The 19,356-nt window shown below is 55.1% G+C and overlaps 1 protein-coding gene across 1 annotated transcript; it reads right to left on the bottom strand.

Annotated features, from left to right (window-relative positions):
* Positions 1–7,362: 7,362 nt before the first annotated feature.
* LOC138100618 (serine/threonine-protein kinase PAK 3-like) lies at positions 7,363–14,050 on the bottom strand. Its single transcript, XM_068998492.1, has 12 exons — positions 13,972–14,050; positions 12,950–12,987; positions 12,375–12,497; positions 11,439–11,586; positions 10,692–10,755; positions 10,049–10,097; positions 9,638–9,750; positions 9,264–9,381; positions 8,415–8,514; positions 7,937–8,133; positions 7,707–7,844; positions 7,363–7,464 (listed from the first exon to the last, which is right to left on the bottom strand). Exons 1-12 carry the CDS (start codon positions 14,048–14,050, stop codon positions 7,363–7,365), a joined length of 1,269 nt encoding a protein of 422 aa, XP_068854593.1.
* Between the last annotated feature and the right edge of the window lie 5,306 nt (positions 14,051–19,356).

The raw sequence follows: 19,356 nt of genomic DNA, 5'->3' as shown, positions 1-19,356 counted from the left end.
CCCAGCCGGGCTCCCAGTGCATCCCCTGGAGCCTGGGGCAGACAGCGCTCGCAGAGCTGAGGTTCATGGTGAGCACCCAGAGCTGTGGCTCGCAGTCGGTGTTTGCAAGCGTTGTGATCTCATCTCCTGCAACCTGTGGGGAAAACGAGCTGTGCGGCCAGGCCAGCACCGCCCCTCTTGGCAGGGACGAGGCTGAAGGCCTTTCCTGTTGCCGAGGAGGCGGCATTAAGCCTTAGCGGGGCCTGGCACCTGTGGAGCCGGATCTCGCCCACTGTCCGGGACTCGCTGCCCACCAACCGCCCCCACCCGCCGCGCTCCCTTCTGCAGGGACAGAAGGCTCTGGCTGTACCAGGCTTTCCATCACGTCTGTGTACCCATAGCTGTGGAACGCACATGGAGAGGGAAAGTGTCAGTCACGGTGCTTGCACACTCCTTCCTTTCCATACAGGACACATTCCTGCGCACCCCCTGTCAGGGTCTATTCAAAGGAGAGGCATGGATAGAGATTTCCCACAGAGCTCTGACTCTGGCGGAACTCACCTTGTCAGCCAGCAGCCAGGGCATTTTTTTCCCAGCTCTGTGTCAGTCGGTGCCCAAGAGCTGAAGGGAGCAGCATTTAGAAGCAGTTTCCAGATTTCTAGGCAGGCAGTGGAGCTGACAAGCATCCGTGCAACTCGCCGTGTTCATCAGGAGGGGCTGCTGCTTCTTTGGGAATACGGCACAATAGAGACACGAGACTTGGAAAAATCCCAGCTCTCTGTGGATTTGCGCAGGAGGAGGAGCAGCAGAAACACTTTGTGTCTGCTTGTGGGGACACAAGGTCCAAGGAGCGGGGCTGGCAGAGGGTGACCTGGGCCGCTGGCAGCTCAAGTCCCGTGTGTTGGGTCTGCCTGAGGGAAAGTTCATGGGCCTTCCAGGGCTGTGCTTTGCATTGGTAGCTGGACGGGTGCTGATAATAGAGCGGTGTTCTGGCTACTGCCCAGCAGCGCTGTCCCTCTGCCATTCCTTCCCCCATCAGAGGGGATGGGAGTGGGCAGGATCCTGGCAGGGGACACAGCCAGACCAGCGGACCCAAATCAGCCAAGGGGATGTTCCAACCATATGACTCCAGCTCAGATGTATAAAGCAAAGGGAGAGAGGAGGAAGGGCACCTTTTCCCCCAGAAGCTGAAGTTTCCCTGAGGGTTCCAGTTCCAAACTGTTGACCCTTTTTGGAGGCATAAGATTGTCACCTCATAGTCTTCCAGTCACCCTCGAGTTGTAGAATTTTAGAGCAGTCAAATCAATCAAGTTCACATTTTCTAGATATTGCTGTGTCATTTTCTTGATATCCACGTGAGAGGGGACACAGTGATGGATGGGTTTGCATGGGAGCTCCAGAGCCCCGGAATGGAGAGCCTGAGTGTCCCAGCAGGATTTGCAGGAGTGTGGGGCAGCTGGAAAGAAGATCGTGGGCAATATTCTCCTGCCTCCATCTTCCAAGGCAACTTTGATTCAGTCCCTGTCTGCACCATGCCATGGGGCCTCCAGAGGCCCAGGGAGGTGTCTGGGTGGCCCCAGAAGGCACTTGCAGAACCCTGGGGCACCAGGGAAGGGGTAGGAGCATCCCTGTGGTGCTGGGAGAGACACGCAGAGGGGGCCACCCCTGGTGCCCAGGCAAGAGCTGCATTCAGGCAGCCAAATTCATGCAGGGTCTGCCCGGGCGCTGCCAAGGACCTGTCCAGTGAGCTCCTGTCCTCTTTCACCTCTTTGTATTTTCTCTGTATTTCTTTGTATTTATCCTTATTATTATCTTTGTATTTGTTGACCCTCAAAATGCCATTAGAAATCATTTTCCCTCAAAATAAATACTGACTTATTTTAGTGTGCTGCTTTGGACAAATTTGCAGGAAAATATCCTCTGACAGAAGGCAGGTTACAACCAGCCCTCTCCCACCAGGTCTGGGAAAAAAATATTTTCCTCTGAGGAAAGTGAAAGAGAACCTATTTATTTAACAAACACACAGGAAAAGGATAATAATGCTGAATACTAAAACCTCTCGCTGTGGAGAGAAACCTGGGAAGATTTCAGAGTCCTTCTGTAGGTGTGCTCTCTCTCCTCCTCCTTGGAGCTGGGTTGGTGTCCTCCAGGGCCTCGGTGGAAAATTCTCCCGGTGTGTTCTGATGTTGAAACAGTCCAGAAGTGAAGAAGGGAAAAAGCCCAAGTCCCAGGAAAACAAACTTCAACTCTCCATCTCCCTCTGGAGAAAAGGAGCCGAAAGCGGACTGGAAAGCAAGCAGGGCGCTCCCTCCGCTCTTCTCGCTGCTGCAGCAGAACACAGAGGCGTGTGTGTCTGTGTCCTTGAACAACTGCTTTGAAAAGTTTGCTCGGTTTTTTCTCTCTCCCCCGTCGGGCTCAGTTTAAAGGCACAGAAAGGCACAGGATTGATTTCTGGGCAGAGAGCAGCGATAGGGGATACACATCATAAACTCACCCCCAGACAGGAATGTACAGAGTTGGAGAGCTCTACAGTCCTGTGTCTTTAGTTCCAAGGGTATGGAAGTGTCGATGGGTCCTTTGGTAATCGCACAGTTCTGTATCGGTTCCCGCCATGTGGAGCCATTTTTATACAGAAGTCAGTGTATTCACACAGCACAGATTGTTGTGTTTTCCTGTGTATCAATTTCTGTGTAAACCTGCATCCCGTTGTACAGTTTTATCGATGTATGAATTTCTGTGTAAAGCTGCGTGGCCTTGTAGAGTTTGGTTCAGGCTCTGTGGGTGTTGAGAGAGTTCGATGGATGTTTGGCTTTCTCTCCAGATGTGTATCTGTACAGGTATCACCGTGTGACCCATCAGACATTTAACTGTGTGAACCAAAAGGGATCTTTGTATCTTTCCATATGGAGAGCAGAGATGGAACAATCTGCAGGAAGCTTGTAACAGAATGTTGGGGTTTTGGGAGTTCTCCTGGGGTTTTCTTCTGTTAAAGGAATTTTCCCCATCCATGTTGCCACGGGGACAAATTACTGGGTGCTTAAGAAAAACAGAAAACCTGGCCATAGGGGTGGGGTGCATCTTGCTACTCTTTTTTTCACCTGGCTGTGTGGGCAGTCAGTCCCTGGCGTTTTGGATGACGGAGAGAGAGGCTGCTTCTTCGGCTGCTTTCCTTCTACCGGAGAGACCCCGGGATTCCCAAGCCCGCCTTCCCTGCCCCGCTGGGAGCCAGGCTGCGGCCGCCCTGCCGCTGCCATTGCTTCAAGCCTTCGCTGCTCTGTAGCCCGGCTCTCCCTGCCTGCCGAGACCTCCGGGGGTTCCCACCGCAGCTCCGGAACTTTGATACATCTTGTCTGCCATGCAGGATTTGTGCTCATCCCTGCTGTTCCAGCCTGCCGTTCCAGCCTGCCATTCCAGCCTGCTGTTCCCGAGGGTCCGGCTGGACATCGGGATCGGCTGCCCAGGGGGTTTTTGAAATCTTTGTTCCATCCCTTCCCGGGATCCCAGGCCGTCAGTGCCGTGTGCTCCCCGAGCTCGCTCCGGAGCGCCCCCTGCAGCCGTGGGGGAACCATCGCACCTGCCCTGCTCACCAGGAGCCGCCAGCGCCACTGCTGGCTGAGAGCAGAACTGCACCCAAGGGGAAACGGCCTGACAGCCAAGAAGGCTGGGACTGGGTTTGTGATTGTTTGCTGTTACTGCCATAGCTATTGCTGTTTGTTTGACTGGTTATACACATATAGATATATATTAGTAAAGAACTGTTATTCCTGTTCCTCATATCTTTGCCTATAAAGCTCCTTAATTTCAAAATTATAATAATTCAGAGGGAAGGGGGTTGCAATTTTTTTTCCTTCCATTTCAGGAGAGACTCCTGCCTTCCTTGGCAGACACCTGTCTTTCAAACCAAGACACTGGGAGCAACTGGGACCACAGTGGGGGCAAATGCTATCATACAGGGAGTGACTGGGTTCATACTGGAAGTGACTGGAGCCACATTGGACTCTTACTGAGAGTGAAAGCAACCATACTGGGTGTGACTGGGAGCCACTGGGACCACGCTGTGTGTGAGAAATGAGACAACTCTTAGTTAAAAATTAAAATAATTTATTAAAAATGGAAAAATTGAAAAATTACAAAAATTAGCAAAATATAAAAATTTGGGATCCTATGGCTCGATAGATGGTATGCCCCAGGAGCGCAGGGATTTTAGATCTTCTGGCTGAAACAGCACTAGAGCTCAGGTAGAGAAAAAGGACTTACAGTGCTAGGCTGGCTTTTGGCTGGTCCAAAAGCAAAAAAATATTTCTAAAGGCTCCTTAATAGGAGTAGGCTTTCCCACCACTATTTTTTTGTTTGTTTGTTTGTTTTAATAAATTGCATGCACTAATTCCCATCCATTTGCTGCAAATGATCCCCCAGGAAAGCTTCCACAAAGGGCCCCATAGCTGTGGCGGTTCTCTTCTAAAGCAGCCCAGGAACAGCTCCTGGGTTCAGGAGCAAAGCCTAAGCGGTTAGGAGCTTGCACTTCATTGCCAAGGGAATTGCTCTCTTGGCACACCGTCAAGGGTCACAGCAGAGAGCCAAGGCCTCTAATGGCAGGATTTGGAGCAAGAAAGTGCTTTCCCTCACTCCTGGGCAAGTTTTAGAAGTACTTGTGAGGCTCCCTGCCAGCCTGCAATTTGCAGGTTGTCTCGGCTGAAGCAGCAAGCTGAGGAAATGACAGTGTCCAATGCCACGCGCTCTCCCGTGGAGGGAACGCAACCCCTGCAGGTTACGTTGCAAATACTCTCCAGCCGCCAGCGAGTGCAGACACCCCCTTTTTAGCTGATGCTGTTGGCAGGAGCTTTAGCAAAGGAGCGGCACCTTAATGGCACTTTTGCTCCCAAATCTGCTTCATCACTACAAACGAGCATCAAGAGCAAAGTGAAGCAAAAGCCGTGTGATGGCTACCCCCAGGATAAACCTTTACTTACGAGTCAGGTGGGTCAGGAAGTAGCCGGAATACGCCACAGAAAAAACCGTGCAAACCGCGGCACAGACTTGCCCGATCATTCTAGCAGTGCTGTGCGGGTTTGCACACTGAATGCCACCCAGGGGAAAAACCAAGACTCCTCTCGGGGTGCAGGCCGTCTGCTGAGAACGCCTCAGTCACGAGGGTCCTCCTGCAGCGAGCGAGCCAAAGAGCTGCTCTGGACAAGGAGGCCTCGCGCGCGCCGGGACAACGTCGCGCTGACAGCACTGTGATGCGGCCCGGCTCCCTTGACGTCACAATAGCAGCCGCTCTGGCTCTGTTGGCGTAGTTACGCCCGGCAACCGAAATCTTCTGTACAGCTGACGCAAAAGAAAAGCCTGGGAAGATCTCCTCAGTCATAAAGCAGGAGAAAAAATCCTTACCGTCCATAAGCCAGTGCTCAAGGCATCCCGGGGTAACTCCGAAAATGCACCGATCCAGCAGGCCCCCAAGAAATCCAAGCAAACGTGGCTTTTCCTCCCCAAGGCTTTGACTAAAAGCAAGTGTGCTTGTTCCTGCTGGCATCTTTGTTGCTTCTGAAAGCCCTAACTGCTTTGATGACATTTAGGGGACAAAAGAAGCCAAGGAAATCAGTTTCCAGGAGTACTGCAGTGCGCAGTTGCTTCTTGAGCACGTAGGTGCATGCTGACCTTTGCTCGGACTCACTTTGGAGCCTGACCTCCCTTTCTGGCAGGGAGGTGTTGGCTTGTCTCCTGACACAAAGCTCCTCTCTTCCTGCTTGCTCTTTCTTTGGCACCTTAACGTCGGACAACATGCAGAAGAGCTGCGCGCTGATTCTCGGGCTGCCACAGTTTTGTTGTGTTGCAGCTCTGGCAGCAGCCTGCGGCTACCGCTCTGCGGTGGCCTGCAGGTGCCGAGCCCAAAGAAGGCCCGTTTCAAGCAGTCAAAAGCTGCAGCCTCACAGATGTTTGCCCAGGCTCCATGCTCCCTGTAAGATTCCTTGCAGACATTTGGATAGCCACATCCCAAAGAAAATGAGATGCAGTCATTCCCTTCTCTGTCAAAAGCTCCAGTTAAAGGCAGGAGCCAGCTTGAAAGAGGAGAGCAAGTACTGAGTGGGAGAGGGAAACGAGTGCATGCAACTCCTCTGGAAACCAACTCTGCTTGCCCATGCACGAATGACTCTGGGCTTAGCTCTCTTTTCTGGTGACTCAGCACAGACACGTCCTGTCTGCTGGGGGACAACTGCTGCAGTGTCTTTGAGGAGCTTCACACTGGGCTCTTCACACGTCGGATGCTGCGGGTGCCATTTGAAAATCGATGCAATGGCTGAAAGGCCCAGCTGCACCTTGAAATTCTGTTGCTGAAAAACTGCAGTAATTTACCAGGGTAATTCCCCCAATTTGAAAGCGTCTCGTTTTCCCCATCTCCTAGAGAGCTAACGTCAACCAGCCAGTTGTAGAGCTTACAGAAGGAAGAATGAGGCCTTAGCAGGGAAAGCCGAGCGTAGGCCCTCGGACTCCCTTGAGCAGAGCGCGTTAGTGCCCCAAAAGGACCAGAGAGGGAAGCGTTTGGGGGACGTGCCATTTCAGCCCTCCTTGGCTCTTGGATGCCACGTGACCGCCAGGAAAGGGGAACAAGCGGGGCCTGCTCCCTCCTCCTGCCCCTCCCTGAGGGGCGGCTGGCGCTGGGGGATGCCAGGGCACGGGGGGCGGGTGGGGGGGCAACATCTCCGCAGGGCGGGCGGAGCGGGAGCGGCCACGGGGCGCGTGGGGCGGGGCAGGGCCCCTCTGTGAGGGGGGAGAGCCTTGGGCCGCTGGGAAGCAGCGCAAAGCCATGAACAGGACAGCCCGTCCAGAGCGCACGGCTTCGAAGGCGCTGTCCAGCTTAGGCCCAGTGTGGCAAGGAAGGGAATCTTCCAGGGTTCTGAAGGTTTTACAGCCTTTTATTGCCAGTCCTGCTGAAACCAAGGGCTGAAACCAAGGGTCTTCCAGCTACTTCTTCATCTTCATCTTCATCTTCATCTTCATCTTCATCTTCATCTTCATCATTCTGTCCTCCTGGTGACCTGTTCAGGCTGACAGCTCATGCCTGGTCCAGTTCTGCTGAGTCCCAGCTTTTTCTTTCATAGCTTAATCATCAGGATGACGATTGGTCCATTTCTAGCTCCAGGATAGTTCTCAGCTTCCCTACATCAGCAATACTCTACTCTTAGCTAAACAATGCTCCTTTAATGAAACTTTCTGGGGACTGGAGTCCTAACGAAAACCAGCTAAGCTAAGAAAATCTCAAAACCATAAACTTCCTAACTATGGAACAGCTAAATTATAAAACTCAGGGGATGGCCGAATCTTCTCTTAAATACGGTACATCCCCTCTTCACTCCTCTGGGCTGGCGGGGCACCAAGGCCTCCTCAGGCGCAAGCGTCTCCTCTCCAATCTTCCTGCACTTGCTTGGCTGAGATGATCAGAGCAGCCAGGCTGGAGGCAGGATCGCCTGAGGTCACAAATGGATGCTGCCCAAAGGAAAAACACAACCAAAAGGAACCATGACTTCCCAAGATCACGTCCAACAGGCTCAAGCAGGGCTCCTCTGCTACCAGGAAGACGCGCAAAGAGGACCGAGGGCACCATCTGCCCCTCCGCCTTCCGCTCCCGGACCTGTCTCGCCCAGGCCCACGTGGCCCACAGTCCTCTTCGGCCCTTCATGCAGGTGTCCACAGCTCGCAGGGCTTTTTGCCGCTTTGCTTTTTCTTACCTTCAGGAGTTCCTGGGCAGACCAGCGCCTGTCCTCGTCTGTCTGCAGGCAGCAGCGGAGAAAGTCGCGCAGGAGAGCCGAGTGGTGCCTGGGGTTTTGCAGTTTTGGGGCCCCGTTCCTTTCTATCAGTTCAAAAACCTACCAAAAAGGGAAGCGGACACTCTACCTGCTCCTTTCCTAGCCACAACAGCTCTCTCTGCACAGAGCCACACTTTGAAGCTGCACCTTACCCTGAGACGGGGTTCCCTCTGGTAAGGAGCTTCCCCTTCCACCATTTCCAGCCCCACGATCCCCAGTGACCAGATGTCCACTTTGGGGCCGTAGGCTTCTCCTCTCACGACTTCTGGCGCCATCCAGCTGGGAGTGCCGACGCTGGAGCTGCACTTGTCGTGCTCAGGGGTGAGCTGAGCACAGAGGCCAAAGTCAGCTGCGGAGAAAAACAAACCCTGTCAAAGCCAGCTACAACTGGCAAACCCAGCCAAAGAATTGCCCGCTCAAAGCCTGACAAGGCCACGGTGAATCTAGCTGGAAAAGCAGCAGTGCTCTGCTTCCGCGGGGCTGTAGCCAGGGAAACAAGGCATTGGCCTCTTCAAAAACGCCCTCAGGTTTGGCGCACTGGCCAAGCAGTGCTTCTGGAGAACTGGCAGTTACCCCAGAGCAGCCCCAGAGCGCATCCCGGGAACGCTGCGCCGGACCAAGGATACCCACCCAGTTTGACAGATCCGTCCGTGCTCACAAGAATGTTGCAGCTTTTGACGTCTCTGTGGATGACTCGGCGGGAATGAAGGAAATGCAGTCCTTGCAGGCACTGAGAGAGAGAGGAGAAAGGGAAGGGTGAAGGTTCAGGACCTGATTTCATCCCGCAAGAAAGGAACGGGCTGGACGAGAGTGACAGCTTTCTCAGGGAATTGGGAGCCAGGGCGCAGCATCCTAGTGCTGTCAAGAGGAAGAGCTTGCTGCTTCAACACTCTTACGCGTGTTCTATCTTTCCAAGCAAAGGCACATCTGAGCTTCCAAAAGCCCCTCCTCCCTTCGGTACGTAGCGCGTGCCCTTTGGCTGGGGGGCGGCATGGCAAAGATTTTCTTGGTAGCCTTGTGGCAGCAGAGGAGGAAGCAGCACGTTAGACCTGTTCCAGAATCCAACGCCATCTGGGCTGCAATGCTATCCTTTGAAGCTGAGGACATCTCCTTTGCCCTTAGCTTGAAATTCTGCCACCAGCGTTCAGGCTTGGAGCGGCAAGGAATGCAGGACACACAGACAGGCTCCAGGCAAACGTTGAGAGGCAAAGCTGGCAAGAGGAAACAAGTGCGACACAGCGAGCGAGCCAGCGAGCCAGCGAGCGCGAGCGCCCCAGCACAACGGCAGCACGTAAGAGTGCGAGAACGGAGCCTAGGAAGTGCGGGGACACTGGCAGGCAGTTGGCTTCAGATGTTCTTTCTTCTGCGTGTCGTGACAGCAACAGCAAAGCAAGGCCGTGAGCAAGAAATCTCTGCTGTTCTTAACCACCAGTTGACAAGGGCCAACAGGCCAGGGGAAGCACAAGCGGCATCCCTCACCTCCCGACAGACAGCGCCTATCTGTCCTTCCTCGAGGTACACTGCCCCGACTACATCATACAACGTGCCGCCGTCCATGAACTCCATCGCCAGCCAGAGCTCTCCATCGACCAGGTAGCTGAAAGAAGAAAAGCCCGGCATGGAGAGAGAGGACCTGGGCACAGCCCAGTCACCCGAGGGGCTGACCCAGCTTTCTGGAAGTGCTCTCCAAGCTGCATTTGCCAGAGGAGATTCTTGCAGACCAAGTGCAACCTCCTCCCACGCACTGGAGGAGAGAAATCCTAAACAGCTCCATTTTCTGCCAGTGACCAAAGGGGTTTGCCACTTTGGGCTTGCAGTATCCTAAAGGAACACTGACATGAGAATAGCCCCACCTGTCTAAGTAGGACACAATATTGGGGTTCCTACTGTCCCTCATGGCCACGATTTCATTGACAGCCAGCTCCTCGGACATCTCCTCTTGAAGAGCCATTTTCTTGATGGCCACCTAAAAGGACATTGAGAGACCGTTGACTTGAGAAGCCGCTCGTCGCACGAGATCCCCAGGAACACGCAGCGAGTGCTTGTGCAATGACGCAGCCCAGCTGTGCCAAAGGGCAGAGCTTAGGAGAAGGACCGAAGCCCGTCCCAAATGCCGTCTGCAGGCTGCTGAGCCTAGGCTGTGCTTCAGAGGAGCAGCCTCTGCCGCAGAGATGGAGCGGCCACCCAAAGCTCCAGCCAAGGCTCGCAGCCGCGGCGAAAGCGCTCCAGAGCTGCAAAATCTGCTGGGGGCATTGACACTTTACCTGTTGTCCTGTGCTGGCGTCGAGGGCTTTATAAACAGCTCCAAAACCCCTAGAAAGAAAACGGCAGCAGAAAAAGCCCTTTAGTCCCTGGCGGTGAAAGCCAGCCTAGGCGGGAGATCTCCCCAGGCTGCCTGGAGCATTTGGAAAACGCCTGGCTGCAGCGCCTCCCCCGCCAATAGCACAAGAGCCCAGCAGCCCTCTGCCACGCAGGGTGTCCAGGAGAAAACTGAGGCCCAGTGTGAACACCAAGGGCTGCTACAAATCTCCAAGGCACACGCCCGATTGCTTCCGTTCCCAGCCTAAGGGGGACCCTTTGGAAAAACTGGAGAAGAAGAACTTGGAAAACTCTGCCTTTGAGAAGTGTTATCTGCCAGCTCTCGGGTGACAAGGTGCTCTGGTAGGCCGGCAGGGGCGGGACATCTTCCAGGCCCTGCTCCTTGCTGCAAGCAAGGCAGACCTTGCCAGCACCAGGTTGTCTTTGATGATGCCTTCTGACTGCTCTGACTGAGCAGTCCTGAGAGGTGGCAGGAAGGTAAAGCCGGAGTCTGACCGTGTTCGCAGCTTGCCTGACTTCACGCTTGACGCTGCACCGGCCAAATGACCGGGCCCGTGGTTTTGCGTAAGGAGCAGGCGTCAGACTTACCCTCGTCCGAGTTCTTCAAACGCCGAGTATTTCCTCCTCGGCTCGCCCAGACTCACAATGCTCCCTGAAAGACAAAAGCAGTGCAAGGTGCTCACTTTCAAAGGGAGATGCCGCTCCCCAGACGATCCAAGATGCAGCCCCACTGTCGGGAGCTCTGTGCCCATTGCAGTCACTTGGCTTCCAGCCGCTGAGAACAGCGAGCGGGAGGGCCATCTTCTCTGCCTTTCAGCAGTTGGCCTTTCCAAGAAGGACTTCACGGCTCTCAAGCACAGCAGCTCATGTGATAAGCCAGAACGAAGGGCCTTTAGGAACTGGGCCCTCCGAGTTAAGGAAGGGCCTCCGCGGCCTCTGCAGTGGCACCTGCCGTCACCGGCAGGGCCGCTTAGGAGAACAGTGTGCAGCAGTGAGAGGAGGAGCGAGAACAGTCGTAAAAAGGGCAGCCAGAGAAGAGCTGGGGCCCGAGAGCTCCCTGGGGCCCAGTCACCCGCTAGGTGCCAGCCTTCTGCTCAACAGAAACAATCTCTGCTTTTGTCTTTGGCACAGAGGGCAGCCCAGGAAAAGTCAAGCCAGTGCCAGCTGCCCTCAGAGGCAGCGGGAACACGCCGAGCGCTCTCTTGCTGCCTCAAAGCACAGCAACAGGTTCTTGGAGGGAGGCCTAAATGCCTCTGTGACACTAAAGCGAGGAGGAACTTCAGAGACCCGCAGAAAACACACCGCTCTGGCAGACCAGAAATACACCAGACGTACTCAGTCTCTTCAGGCTCTGCTCCTCTCTCATCTCCGGCTGCTGGGCTGGGCTGCTGAACGAAGTGCTGGCACGTGGGGGAGTGCTGGCTGCTGCAGAGCGCGCCGGTGAAGCGGCACGTTGGACGGCAGAGCGCGCGTCAAGAGAGAGCTGGGACAAGAAAGGATTGCCCGTCAGAAAGGCGGCTGGCACAGATGCCCTGCAGAGCACACGGCAAAAGGAAGGCTGTCAGCCACCGCCAGGCCTCTTTGGCTGGGGGGGTTTTGCATGTCCCCTTCTCAAAGGCAACGGGCAAAGCCCAAAGGCTGCTGTGATACAGCAGCACATGGCCAGGTTCATGCTACATTTTATCGATTTTCTGCAAGACCACTGCAACAAGGTATTGACGAGCTTGCAAAGATCCAGCAAGAGGTGGGAGCAGGGCCCCAGAGCCTTGTTGCTTTCCTCCTGCTGTGTTCCCCTGGGCAATGAAGTCACCCTCGAGTGGGCATGGTAGCGTCTGACCAGAAGGCCAGTCTGCTCTATGTTGTGCCTGAAGCTAATTGGTCCCTCCCAGGGGCCAGTGTCTCCTAAGTATCCTGCAAGGCTCTCAACTGAGTCTTTGGACCGTCTCTGTCCACTGACCACGGGGAGCCTGCACGGACACCGTGCACCGAGGGGCTCACTTCTACGCTGGCAACAATTGAAAGGCACAATGCTGCCTCTCGTCTGATCCCAAAGACATTCTCAGGCCCTCTCAGCGTCCCAGCAAAATGGCGCTCAAATGGGAAAGTTCAGAAGCCATTTGCCAGGGGTGCCTGGCCTGGCTGAAGCAGCACTACGTCATGGCAGGCACACAGCCCCCAGCATCTTCAGGCACGAGCGGCAAGGGCTGGCTCGTCAGAAACTTGAAGCTCGGCCCTCCACCAAAGGCAGTGCCAACCACAGGCGCCACTTACTGGCTCTGCACGTTCAGGCCGTGGATGGACACCAGCTGGAGGCTTCTTGTCATTTGGCTCCTCTTCTGCATCTTCCTCAGCAAGAGAGGGAGCCAGAGGAGCTGCTGACCCTGCTGGTGAGCCCTGCAGACAGACAGCAGTGAGAGGGACAGGGAGCAGCCAGTCCTTTAGGAGCTGCTTTCTTGTCAGCTCCGTAAGCTGCTTTCTTTTCACCCAGACTAAGGGGAAATCAGAAACTTTGATCAAAGTGGGATTCTGAGTCGTGAAATTCACCCTCTTAAGGTGGGCAAATTAGGTGGTGCTCCGTCTTGCTGTGCATTTGATCCTCCACCCTGGCTAGAATCAGCAAGACACCTTTGGCCTGCCACACTTGCCTTTCATCTCTTGAAAGGCTCTTCAATGGAAAATTAGGAAAGAGCCAGTGCTCCCTTTGCTGCTGCTGATGCCAACACCGACTTGGCCTTTCTTTCCGCCTCCCAGGCTGGCACTCTACACTCTACCACAACAGGCCAAGCTCACAGCTTGCCGCACAATTCTTACATGCCAGCAAGGTCAGAGGTTCCTTTGCCACTCACCAAAGGACGGGCTTGTCTCCATCCGCGTGTGAGGTGACCTGCAGAGAGCAAGGCAAAAGGAACCAGATGCCGTTAGAAAAGTGCCTGTGCTGGGGAGTCCCACAGGACAAGTCAGTCCCAACAGAGAGCATTTTCCTTTCCCAACATCCCTCCAGGAGCAACACAAGATTTTCCCACTGCAAGCAAGAGAACAACAAGGACACTATACTAGGCTCTCTCTACTTTTGTCGCTGAAGAAACAGAAACACGATCACAGAAATGCCAAGTGGCCTTTAAGTCAGAGCTTCTGTTCTGCCCAACAGCTCAAGCAGCTTTTTCCTCTTCTCTTTTCTGCAACCTTTCTTTTCTGGTTTTTTGTTGTTGTTGTTGTTGTTGGGTTGTTTTTAATTTGGTTTTTGTTTGTTTGTTTGTTTTTTAAATAAATTGCATGCACTAATTCCCATCCATTTGCTGCAAATGATCCCCCAGGAAAGCTTCCACAAAGGGCCCCATAGCTGTGGCGGTTCTCTTCTAAAGCAGCCCAGGAACAGCTCCTGGGTTCAGGAGCAAAGCCTAAGCGGTTAGGAGCTTGCACTTCATTGCCAAGGGAATTGCTCTCTTGGCACACCGTCAAGGGTCATAGCAGAGAGCCAAGGCCTCTAATGGCAGGATTTGGAGCAAGAAAGTGCTTTCCCTCACTCCTGGGCAAGTTTTAGAAGTACTTGTGAGGCTCCCTGCCAGCCTGCAATTTGCAGGTTGTCTCGGCTGAAGCAGCAAGCTGAGGAAATGACAGTGTCCAATGCCACGCGCTCTCCCGTGGAGGGAACGCAACCCCTGCAGGTTACGTTGCAAATACTCTCCAGCCGCCAGCGAGTGCAGACACCCCCTTTTTAGCTGATGCTGTTGGCAGGAGCTTTAGCAAAGGAGCGGCACCTTAATGGCACTTTTGCTCCCAAATCTGCTTCATCACTACAAACGAGCATCAAGAGCAAAGTGAAGCAAAAGCCGTGTGATGGCTACCCCCAGGATAAACCTTTACTTACGAGTCAGGTGGGTCAGGAAGTAGCCGGAATACGCCACAGAAAAAACCGTGCAAACCGCGGCACAGACTTGCCCGATCATTCTAGCAGTGCTGTGCGGGTTTGCACACTGAATGCCACCCGGGGGAAAAACCAAGACTCCTCTCGGGGTGCAGGCCGTCTGCTGAGAACGCCTCAGTCACGAGGGTCCTCCTGCAGCGAGCGAGCCAAAGAGCTGCTCTGGACAAGGAGGCCTCGCGCGCGCCGGGACAACGTCGCGCTGACAGCACTGTGATGCGGCCCGGCTCCCTTGACGTCACAATAGCAGCCGCTCTGGCTCTGTTGGCGTAGTTACGCCCGGCAACCGAAATCTTCTGTACAGCTGACGCAAAAGAAAAGCCTGGGAAGATCTCCTCAGTCATAAAGCAGGAGAAAAAATCCTTACCGTCCATAAGCCAGTGCTCAAGGCATCCCGGGGTAACTCCGAAAATGCACCGATCCAGCAGGCCCCCAAGAAATCCAAGCAAACGTGGCTTTTCCTCCCCAAGGCTTTGACTAAAAGCAAGTGTGCTTGTTCCTGCTGGCATCTTTGTTGCTTCTGAAAGCCCTAACTGCTTTGATGACATTTAGGGGACAAAAGAAGCCAAGGAAATCAGTTTCCAGGAGTACTGCAGTGCGCAGTTGCCTCTTGAGCACGTAGGTGCATGCTGACCTTTGCTCGGACTCACTTTGGAGCCTGACCTCCCTTTCTGGCAGGGAGGTGTTGGCTTGTCTCCTGACACAAAGCTCCTCTCTTCCTGCTTGCTCTTTCTTTGGCACCTTAACGTCGGACAACATGCAGAAGAGCTGCGCGCTGATTCTCGGGCTGCCACAGTTTTGTTGTGTTGCAGCTCTGGCAGCAGCCTGCGGCTACCGCTCTGCGGTGGCCTGCAGGTGCCGAGCCCAAAGAAGGCCCGTTTCAAGCAGTCAAAAGCTGCAGCCTCACAGATGTTTGCCCAGGCTCCATGCTCCCTGTAAGATTCCTTGCAGACATTTGGATAGCCACATCCCAAAGAAAATGAGATGCAGTCATTCCCTTCTCTGTCAAAAGCTCCAGTTAAAGGCAGGAGCCAGCTTGAAAGAGGAGAGCAAGTACTGAGTGGGAGAGGGAAACGAGTGCATGCAACTCTTCTGGAAACCAACTCTGCTTGCCCATGCACGAATGACTCCGGGCTTAGCTCTCTTTTCTGGTGACTCAGCACAGACACGTCCTGTCTGCTGGGGGACAACTGCTGCAGTGTCTTTGAGGAGCTTCACACTGGGCTCTTCACACGTCGGATGCTGCGGGTGCCATTTGAAAATCGATGCAATGGCTGAAAGGCCCAGCTGCACCTTGAAATTCTGTTGCTGAAAAACTGCAGTAATTTACCAGGGTAATTCTCCCAATTTGAAAGCGTCTCGTTTTCCCCATCTCCTAGAGAGCTAACGTCAACCAGCCAGTTATAGAGCTTACAGAAGGAAGAATGAGGCCTTAGCAGGGAAAGCCGAGCGTAGGCCCTCGGACTCCCTTGAGCAGAGCGCGTTAGTGCCCCAAAAGGACCAGAGAGGGAAGCGTTTGGGGGACGTGCCATTTCAGCCCTCCTTGGCTCTTGGATGCCACGTGACCGCCAGGAAAGGGGAACAAGCGGGGCCTGCTCCCTCCTCCTGCCCCTCCCTGAGGGGCGGCTGGCGCTGGGGGATGCCAGGGCACGGGGGGCGGGTGGGGGGGCAACATCTCCGCAGGGCGGGCGGAGCGGGAGCGGCCACGGGGCGCGTGGGGCGGGGCAGGGCCCCTCTGTGAGGGGGGAGAGCCTTGGGCCGCTGGGAAGCAGCGCAAAGCCATGAACAGGACAGCCCGTCCAGAGCGCACGGCTTCGAAGGCGCTGTCCAGCTTAGGCCCAGTGTGGCAAGGAAGGGAATCTTCCAGGGTTCTGAAGGTTTTACAGCCTTTTATTGCCAGTCCTGCTGAAACCAAGGGCTGAAACCAAGGGTCTTCCAGCTACTTCTTCATCTTCATCTTCATCTTCATCTTCATCTTCATCATTCTGTCCTCCTGGTGACCTGTTCAGGCTGACAGCTCATGCCTGGTCCAGTTCTGCTGAGTCCCAGCTTTTTCTTTCATAGCTTAATCATCAGGATGACGATTGGTCCATTTCTAGCTCCAGGATAATTCTCAGCTTCCCTACATCAGCAATACTCCACTTTTCACCACCGTCACCTCTCGCCGCTCTCTCGGTGCAACTCTTCAGTGACACGGGGCTGCGGAGATTCCCTGGTGTGGGTCTTTTATTGCATTTTATTCTATTCTCCCTACTGTTTTTTTCTATTCTCACCTCTCACCCTCCTCGGCACTGCCCTTCTGGCCACACCCGACAGCGCCCGTCCCGCCGTGCGGCTCGTCAGTGACACCGGGCGCCGCGGACATCCCGGTGCAGTTTTTTATTCTCTTTTACTCTGTTCTCTGTATTTTAATCTACTCAACCTCCGCCCGTCCCTCGGTGCAGCTCCTTCAGACGCGGGCGGGGGAGACGCGTCTCGGTGCGGCTCTTCTCTTCTCTTCTCTTCTCTTCTCTTCTCTTCTCTTCTCTTCTCTTCTCTTCTCTTCTCTTCTCTTCTCTTCTCTTCTCTTCTCTTCTCTTCTCTTCTCTTCTCTTCTCTTCTCTTCTCTTCTCTTCTCTTCTCTTCTCTTCTCTTCTCTTCTCTTCTCTTCTCTTCTCTTCATTTCCTTATGTTCCCAGCCCGCCCGTGCCGCGGAGCGACTCCTTCAGGGACCCGGCGTGGCACAAACCCCTCGGGGCGGCTCCAACAGAGCCCCGCCCGCCGCCGCTCCCCGAGGCCTCCCCGCTGCTCCCTGGCCATCGGACACCGCAGGCCGACCTGGCCCCTTCTTCTTCTTCCTCTTCCTCCTCCTCCTGCCGGGATTCAGCCCCCGCCGCCGCCCGGCTCCTTCTGCCGCTCCTGCCCGGCACGAAGCGGCGCTGCTGCTGACGGGGCCGGAGCGCGGCTGCCCCGCGACTGCCCCGCGCCTCAGGGCCGGGCCGGGGAGTGACCGCACGGCTGGGGAGGGACCCCCGCTGGACACGGCAAGGATTCCTGTCCCTCCGGGGGAAGCACGGACTCACCGAAACTCCCATCCCTTCTCCGTGCGCCGCTGGCCAGAGGAGGGAGGGAAACGGGGATTGCTCTGGAGTTTTACATTCAATCCTTACAAAGCAGAGTCACAGATGGAGCTCCGCTTTCAGCTTCAAACGAGGGAATCCAACGGGAGCGCTGGCGCTTCTGTAACCTCAAGCTGTTCCTTGATACTCGACACTTTAGTTCTGGCCATAGGAAGCCCTTCAAGCAGCAATGGCTCTCCCAGGCACTGGTTTCTGGCTCACACCCAGCTCGGAGCTTGGACAAGGAACCCAAAGTCCCAGGAGAAGAAGCTCTGCTGTTACTTTCTTTATTCAGTTCTTTTTATTATATTTTAGATATCATCTATATTTTACTGGATTTTTTTCTTTTTCTAAAATCTTGTGTTTATTCTCTCTTTGCCCCCTCCAGCCCTTGTCCCCCTCCCGGAGGTTTGTGGGGCACTGCTGTCCCTCAGCCCTTCCTGCCCCGGCACCCGCGGCCGCTCCGGTGCCCTCAGGCCCCAGCTCAAAGCGAAACCACAAAACCCTCTGGAAAGAAAGCCGGTCTGGGGGAAAACCCTGCAGGGGGAATTGAATGCCACGGACAGCGATTGCTGAGAGTTGGAGATTCCAAACACTCCAAGGGGCCGGAGGGAACCACGCTGCGGCCTCGGGGCCTCCCTGGGGCACTGCGGGGACCCCCGAGCAGAGCGACTCTTCCCGCTCCCCAAAATCCGCAGCTTTGGGTCAGCTGAGGAAAGGAGCTAGGAAAGGAGCTGGAAAAAGGGTCTGGAAAGGGGCTGGAGCCCGAGGGGACCCCTCAGCCTTGGCCCGGAGCAGCCGCAGGAAAATGCCCCGGAAACCAAGGAAATCGATGGAAGTAATGAGGAATTTTTGAACTCTTTCCGCTGCTGTTTCCAGAAAGTCCCGGCCGGATCCTGCTGGGAGGAGCCGGGGATGGGGTGGGGCCTCAGGGCTTAATTGGGGAGAAAAGTTGAACTGGGGCAAGGAAACTTTAATGGTGGGGAGAAAATGTGAACGGAGGGGATTTGAATGGGAGGGGATGATTTGAATTGGGCAGAGAAAATGAATTGGGGGAGGAGCCCCCCAGCCCTCGGCTGTGCCCCGAAGATGCTGCCACCGGTTCCCCTGCTCCACCCCCCCAGGCTGGGGGCACGGAGCTGCCGCTGCTCCCCAGGAATGCCACGGGATAAAACTCCACTCAAGCTTTTATGTTCCCAGTCATTCCCAAGAAGATCCCACTTGCCCCCAACATGGTCCCAGTTGTTCCCAGTCATGTCCTGTATGGTTCCTTTCACTCTCAGTCCCTCCCAGTAGGAGTAAGGTACAGCCCCAGTCACTTCCAGTATGAACCCAGCCACTCCCATTCAGTCCCTCTATGATGCCTTTTGCCCCATCATGGACCCAGTTGCTCAAAGCATGATCCCAGTATGAGTCCAGTCACCCCCAGGATGATTCCAGGTAACTTCCCAGTATGAGTCTGGTTTGATCCCTGTCACCCCCAGTATGATCCCAGTCACTCCCAGATACTCCCAGCACTATGCCAGCCACTGCAACATGACCCTGTCACTCCCACTATGATCCCACTATGACCCCAGTATGGACCAGCTGCTCCCAGGATGATCCCAATTGCCCCTGCATCTTTCCAATTGTGCCCTTTCACCACCACTGTGGTTCCAGTCACTCCCAGTACAATCCCAGTCATTCCCAGTATGATGCAAATCACTCCCAGTATATCCCAGCAGCACCCATTGGGCCTCAGTATGTTCCCAGTAACCCTCAGTGTGGTCCCAATATATCCCAGTATAATCCCTGGTGCTCCAAATCTGGCCCTGTCCAGTCCTGATCCTGGTGCCAGTGTATCCTCCTGTCCCATTCTGTCCTAGTCCATCCCATTCTGTCCCAGTCCATCCCATTCTGTCCCAGTCCATTCCGGTCCCTTCCCGTCAGCCGCCGCCGTTTTCCGGATCCTTCTGCCGTCCACCCCCCCCCCCAAAGCTGCCCCTCCACCCCCCAAGATGCTGACGGGGATCGGGGGCTTCGTGTTGGGCTTTGTCTTCCTGGCGCTGGGGCTCGGCTTCTACCTGCGCAAGCAGGTGACGGGAGGGGCCCGGGGGTCGTGTCCCCCCTCCCCCGGAGCTCTGAGGTCCCCCGGGGCCCCCCAGCCCGGTGTCACCCCCTTTGCTCTGCCCACAGAGCTCCTGAGCCACCGGTGGCCGCAGCCCCTCCCCGTGGCCTCGGGCCCGGCCGGGAC

This window comes from Aphelocoma coerulescens, unplaced genomic scaffold, assembly GCF_041296385.1.
Source record: "Aphelocoma coerulescens isolate FSJ_1873_10779 unplaced genomic scaffold, UR_Acoe_1.0 HiC_scaffold_119, whole genome shotgun sequence".
Taxonomy (NCBI): Eukaryota; Metazoa; Chordata; class Aves; order Passeriformes; family Corvidae; genus Aphelocoma; species Aphelocoma coerulescens.
This window is presented reverse-complemented; position numbering and strand designations above follow the sequence as displayed.

Coding starts and splice junctions, on each gene's coding strand:
- LOC138100618 (XM_068998492.1), bottom strand. CDS start 14,050: ATGATCGGGCAAGTCTGTGCCGCGGTTTGCACGGTTTTTTCTGTGGCG. Junction 12,988..13,971: donor CTTCCTGACCCACCTGACTC/GTAAGTAAAGGT, acceptor TGCTCTCTGCAG/GTCACCTCACACGCGGATGG. Junction 10,098..10,691: donor TTTGAAGAACTCGGACGAGG/GTAAGTCTGACG, acceptor TTTTCTTTCTAG/GGGTTTTGGAGCTGTTTATA.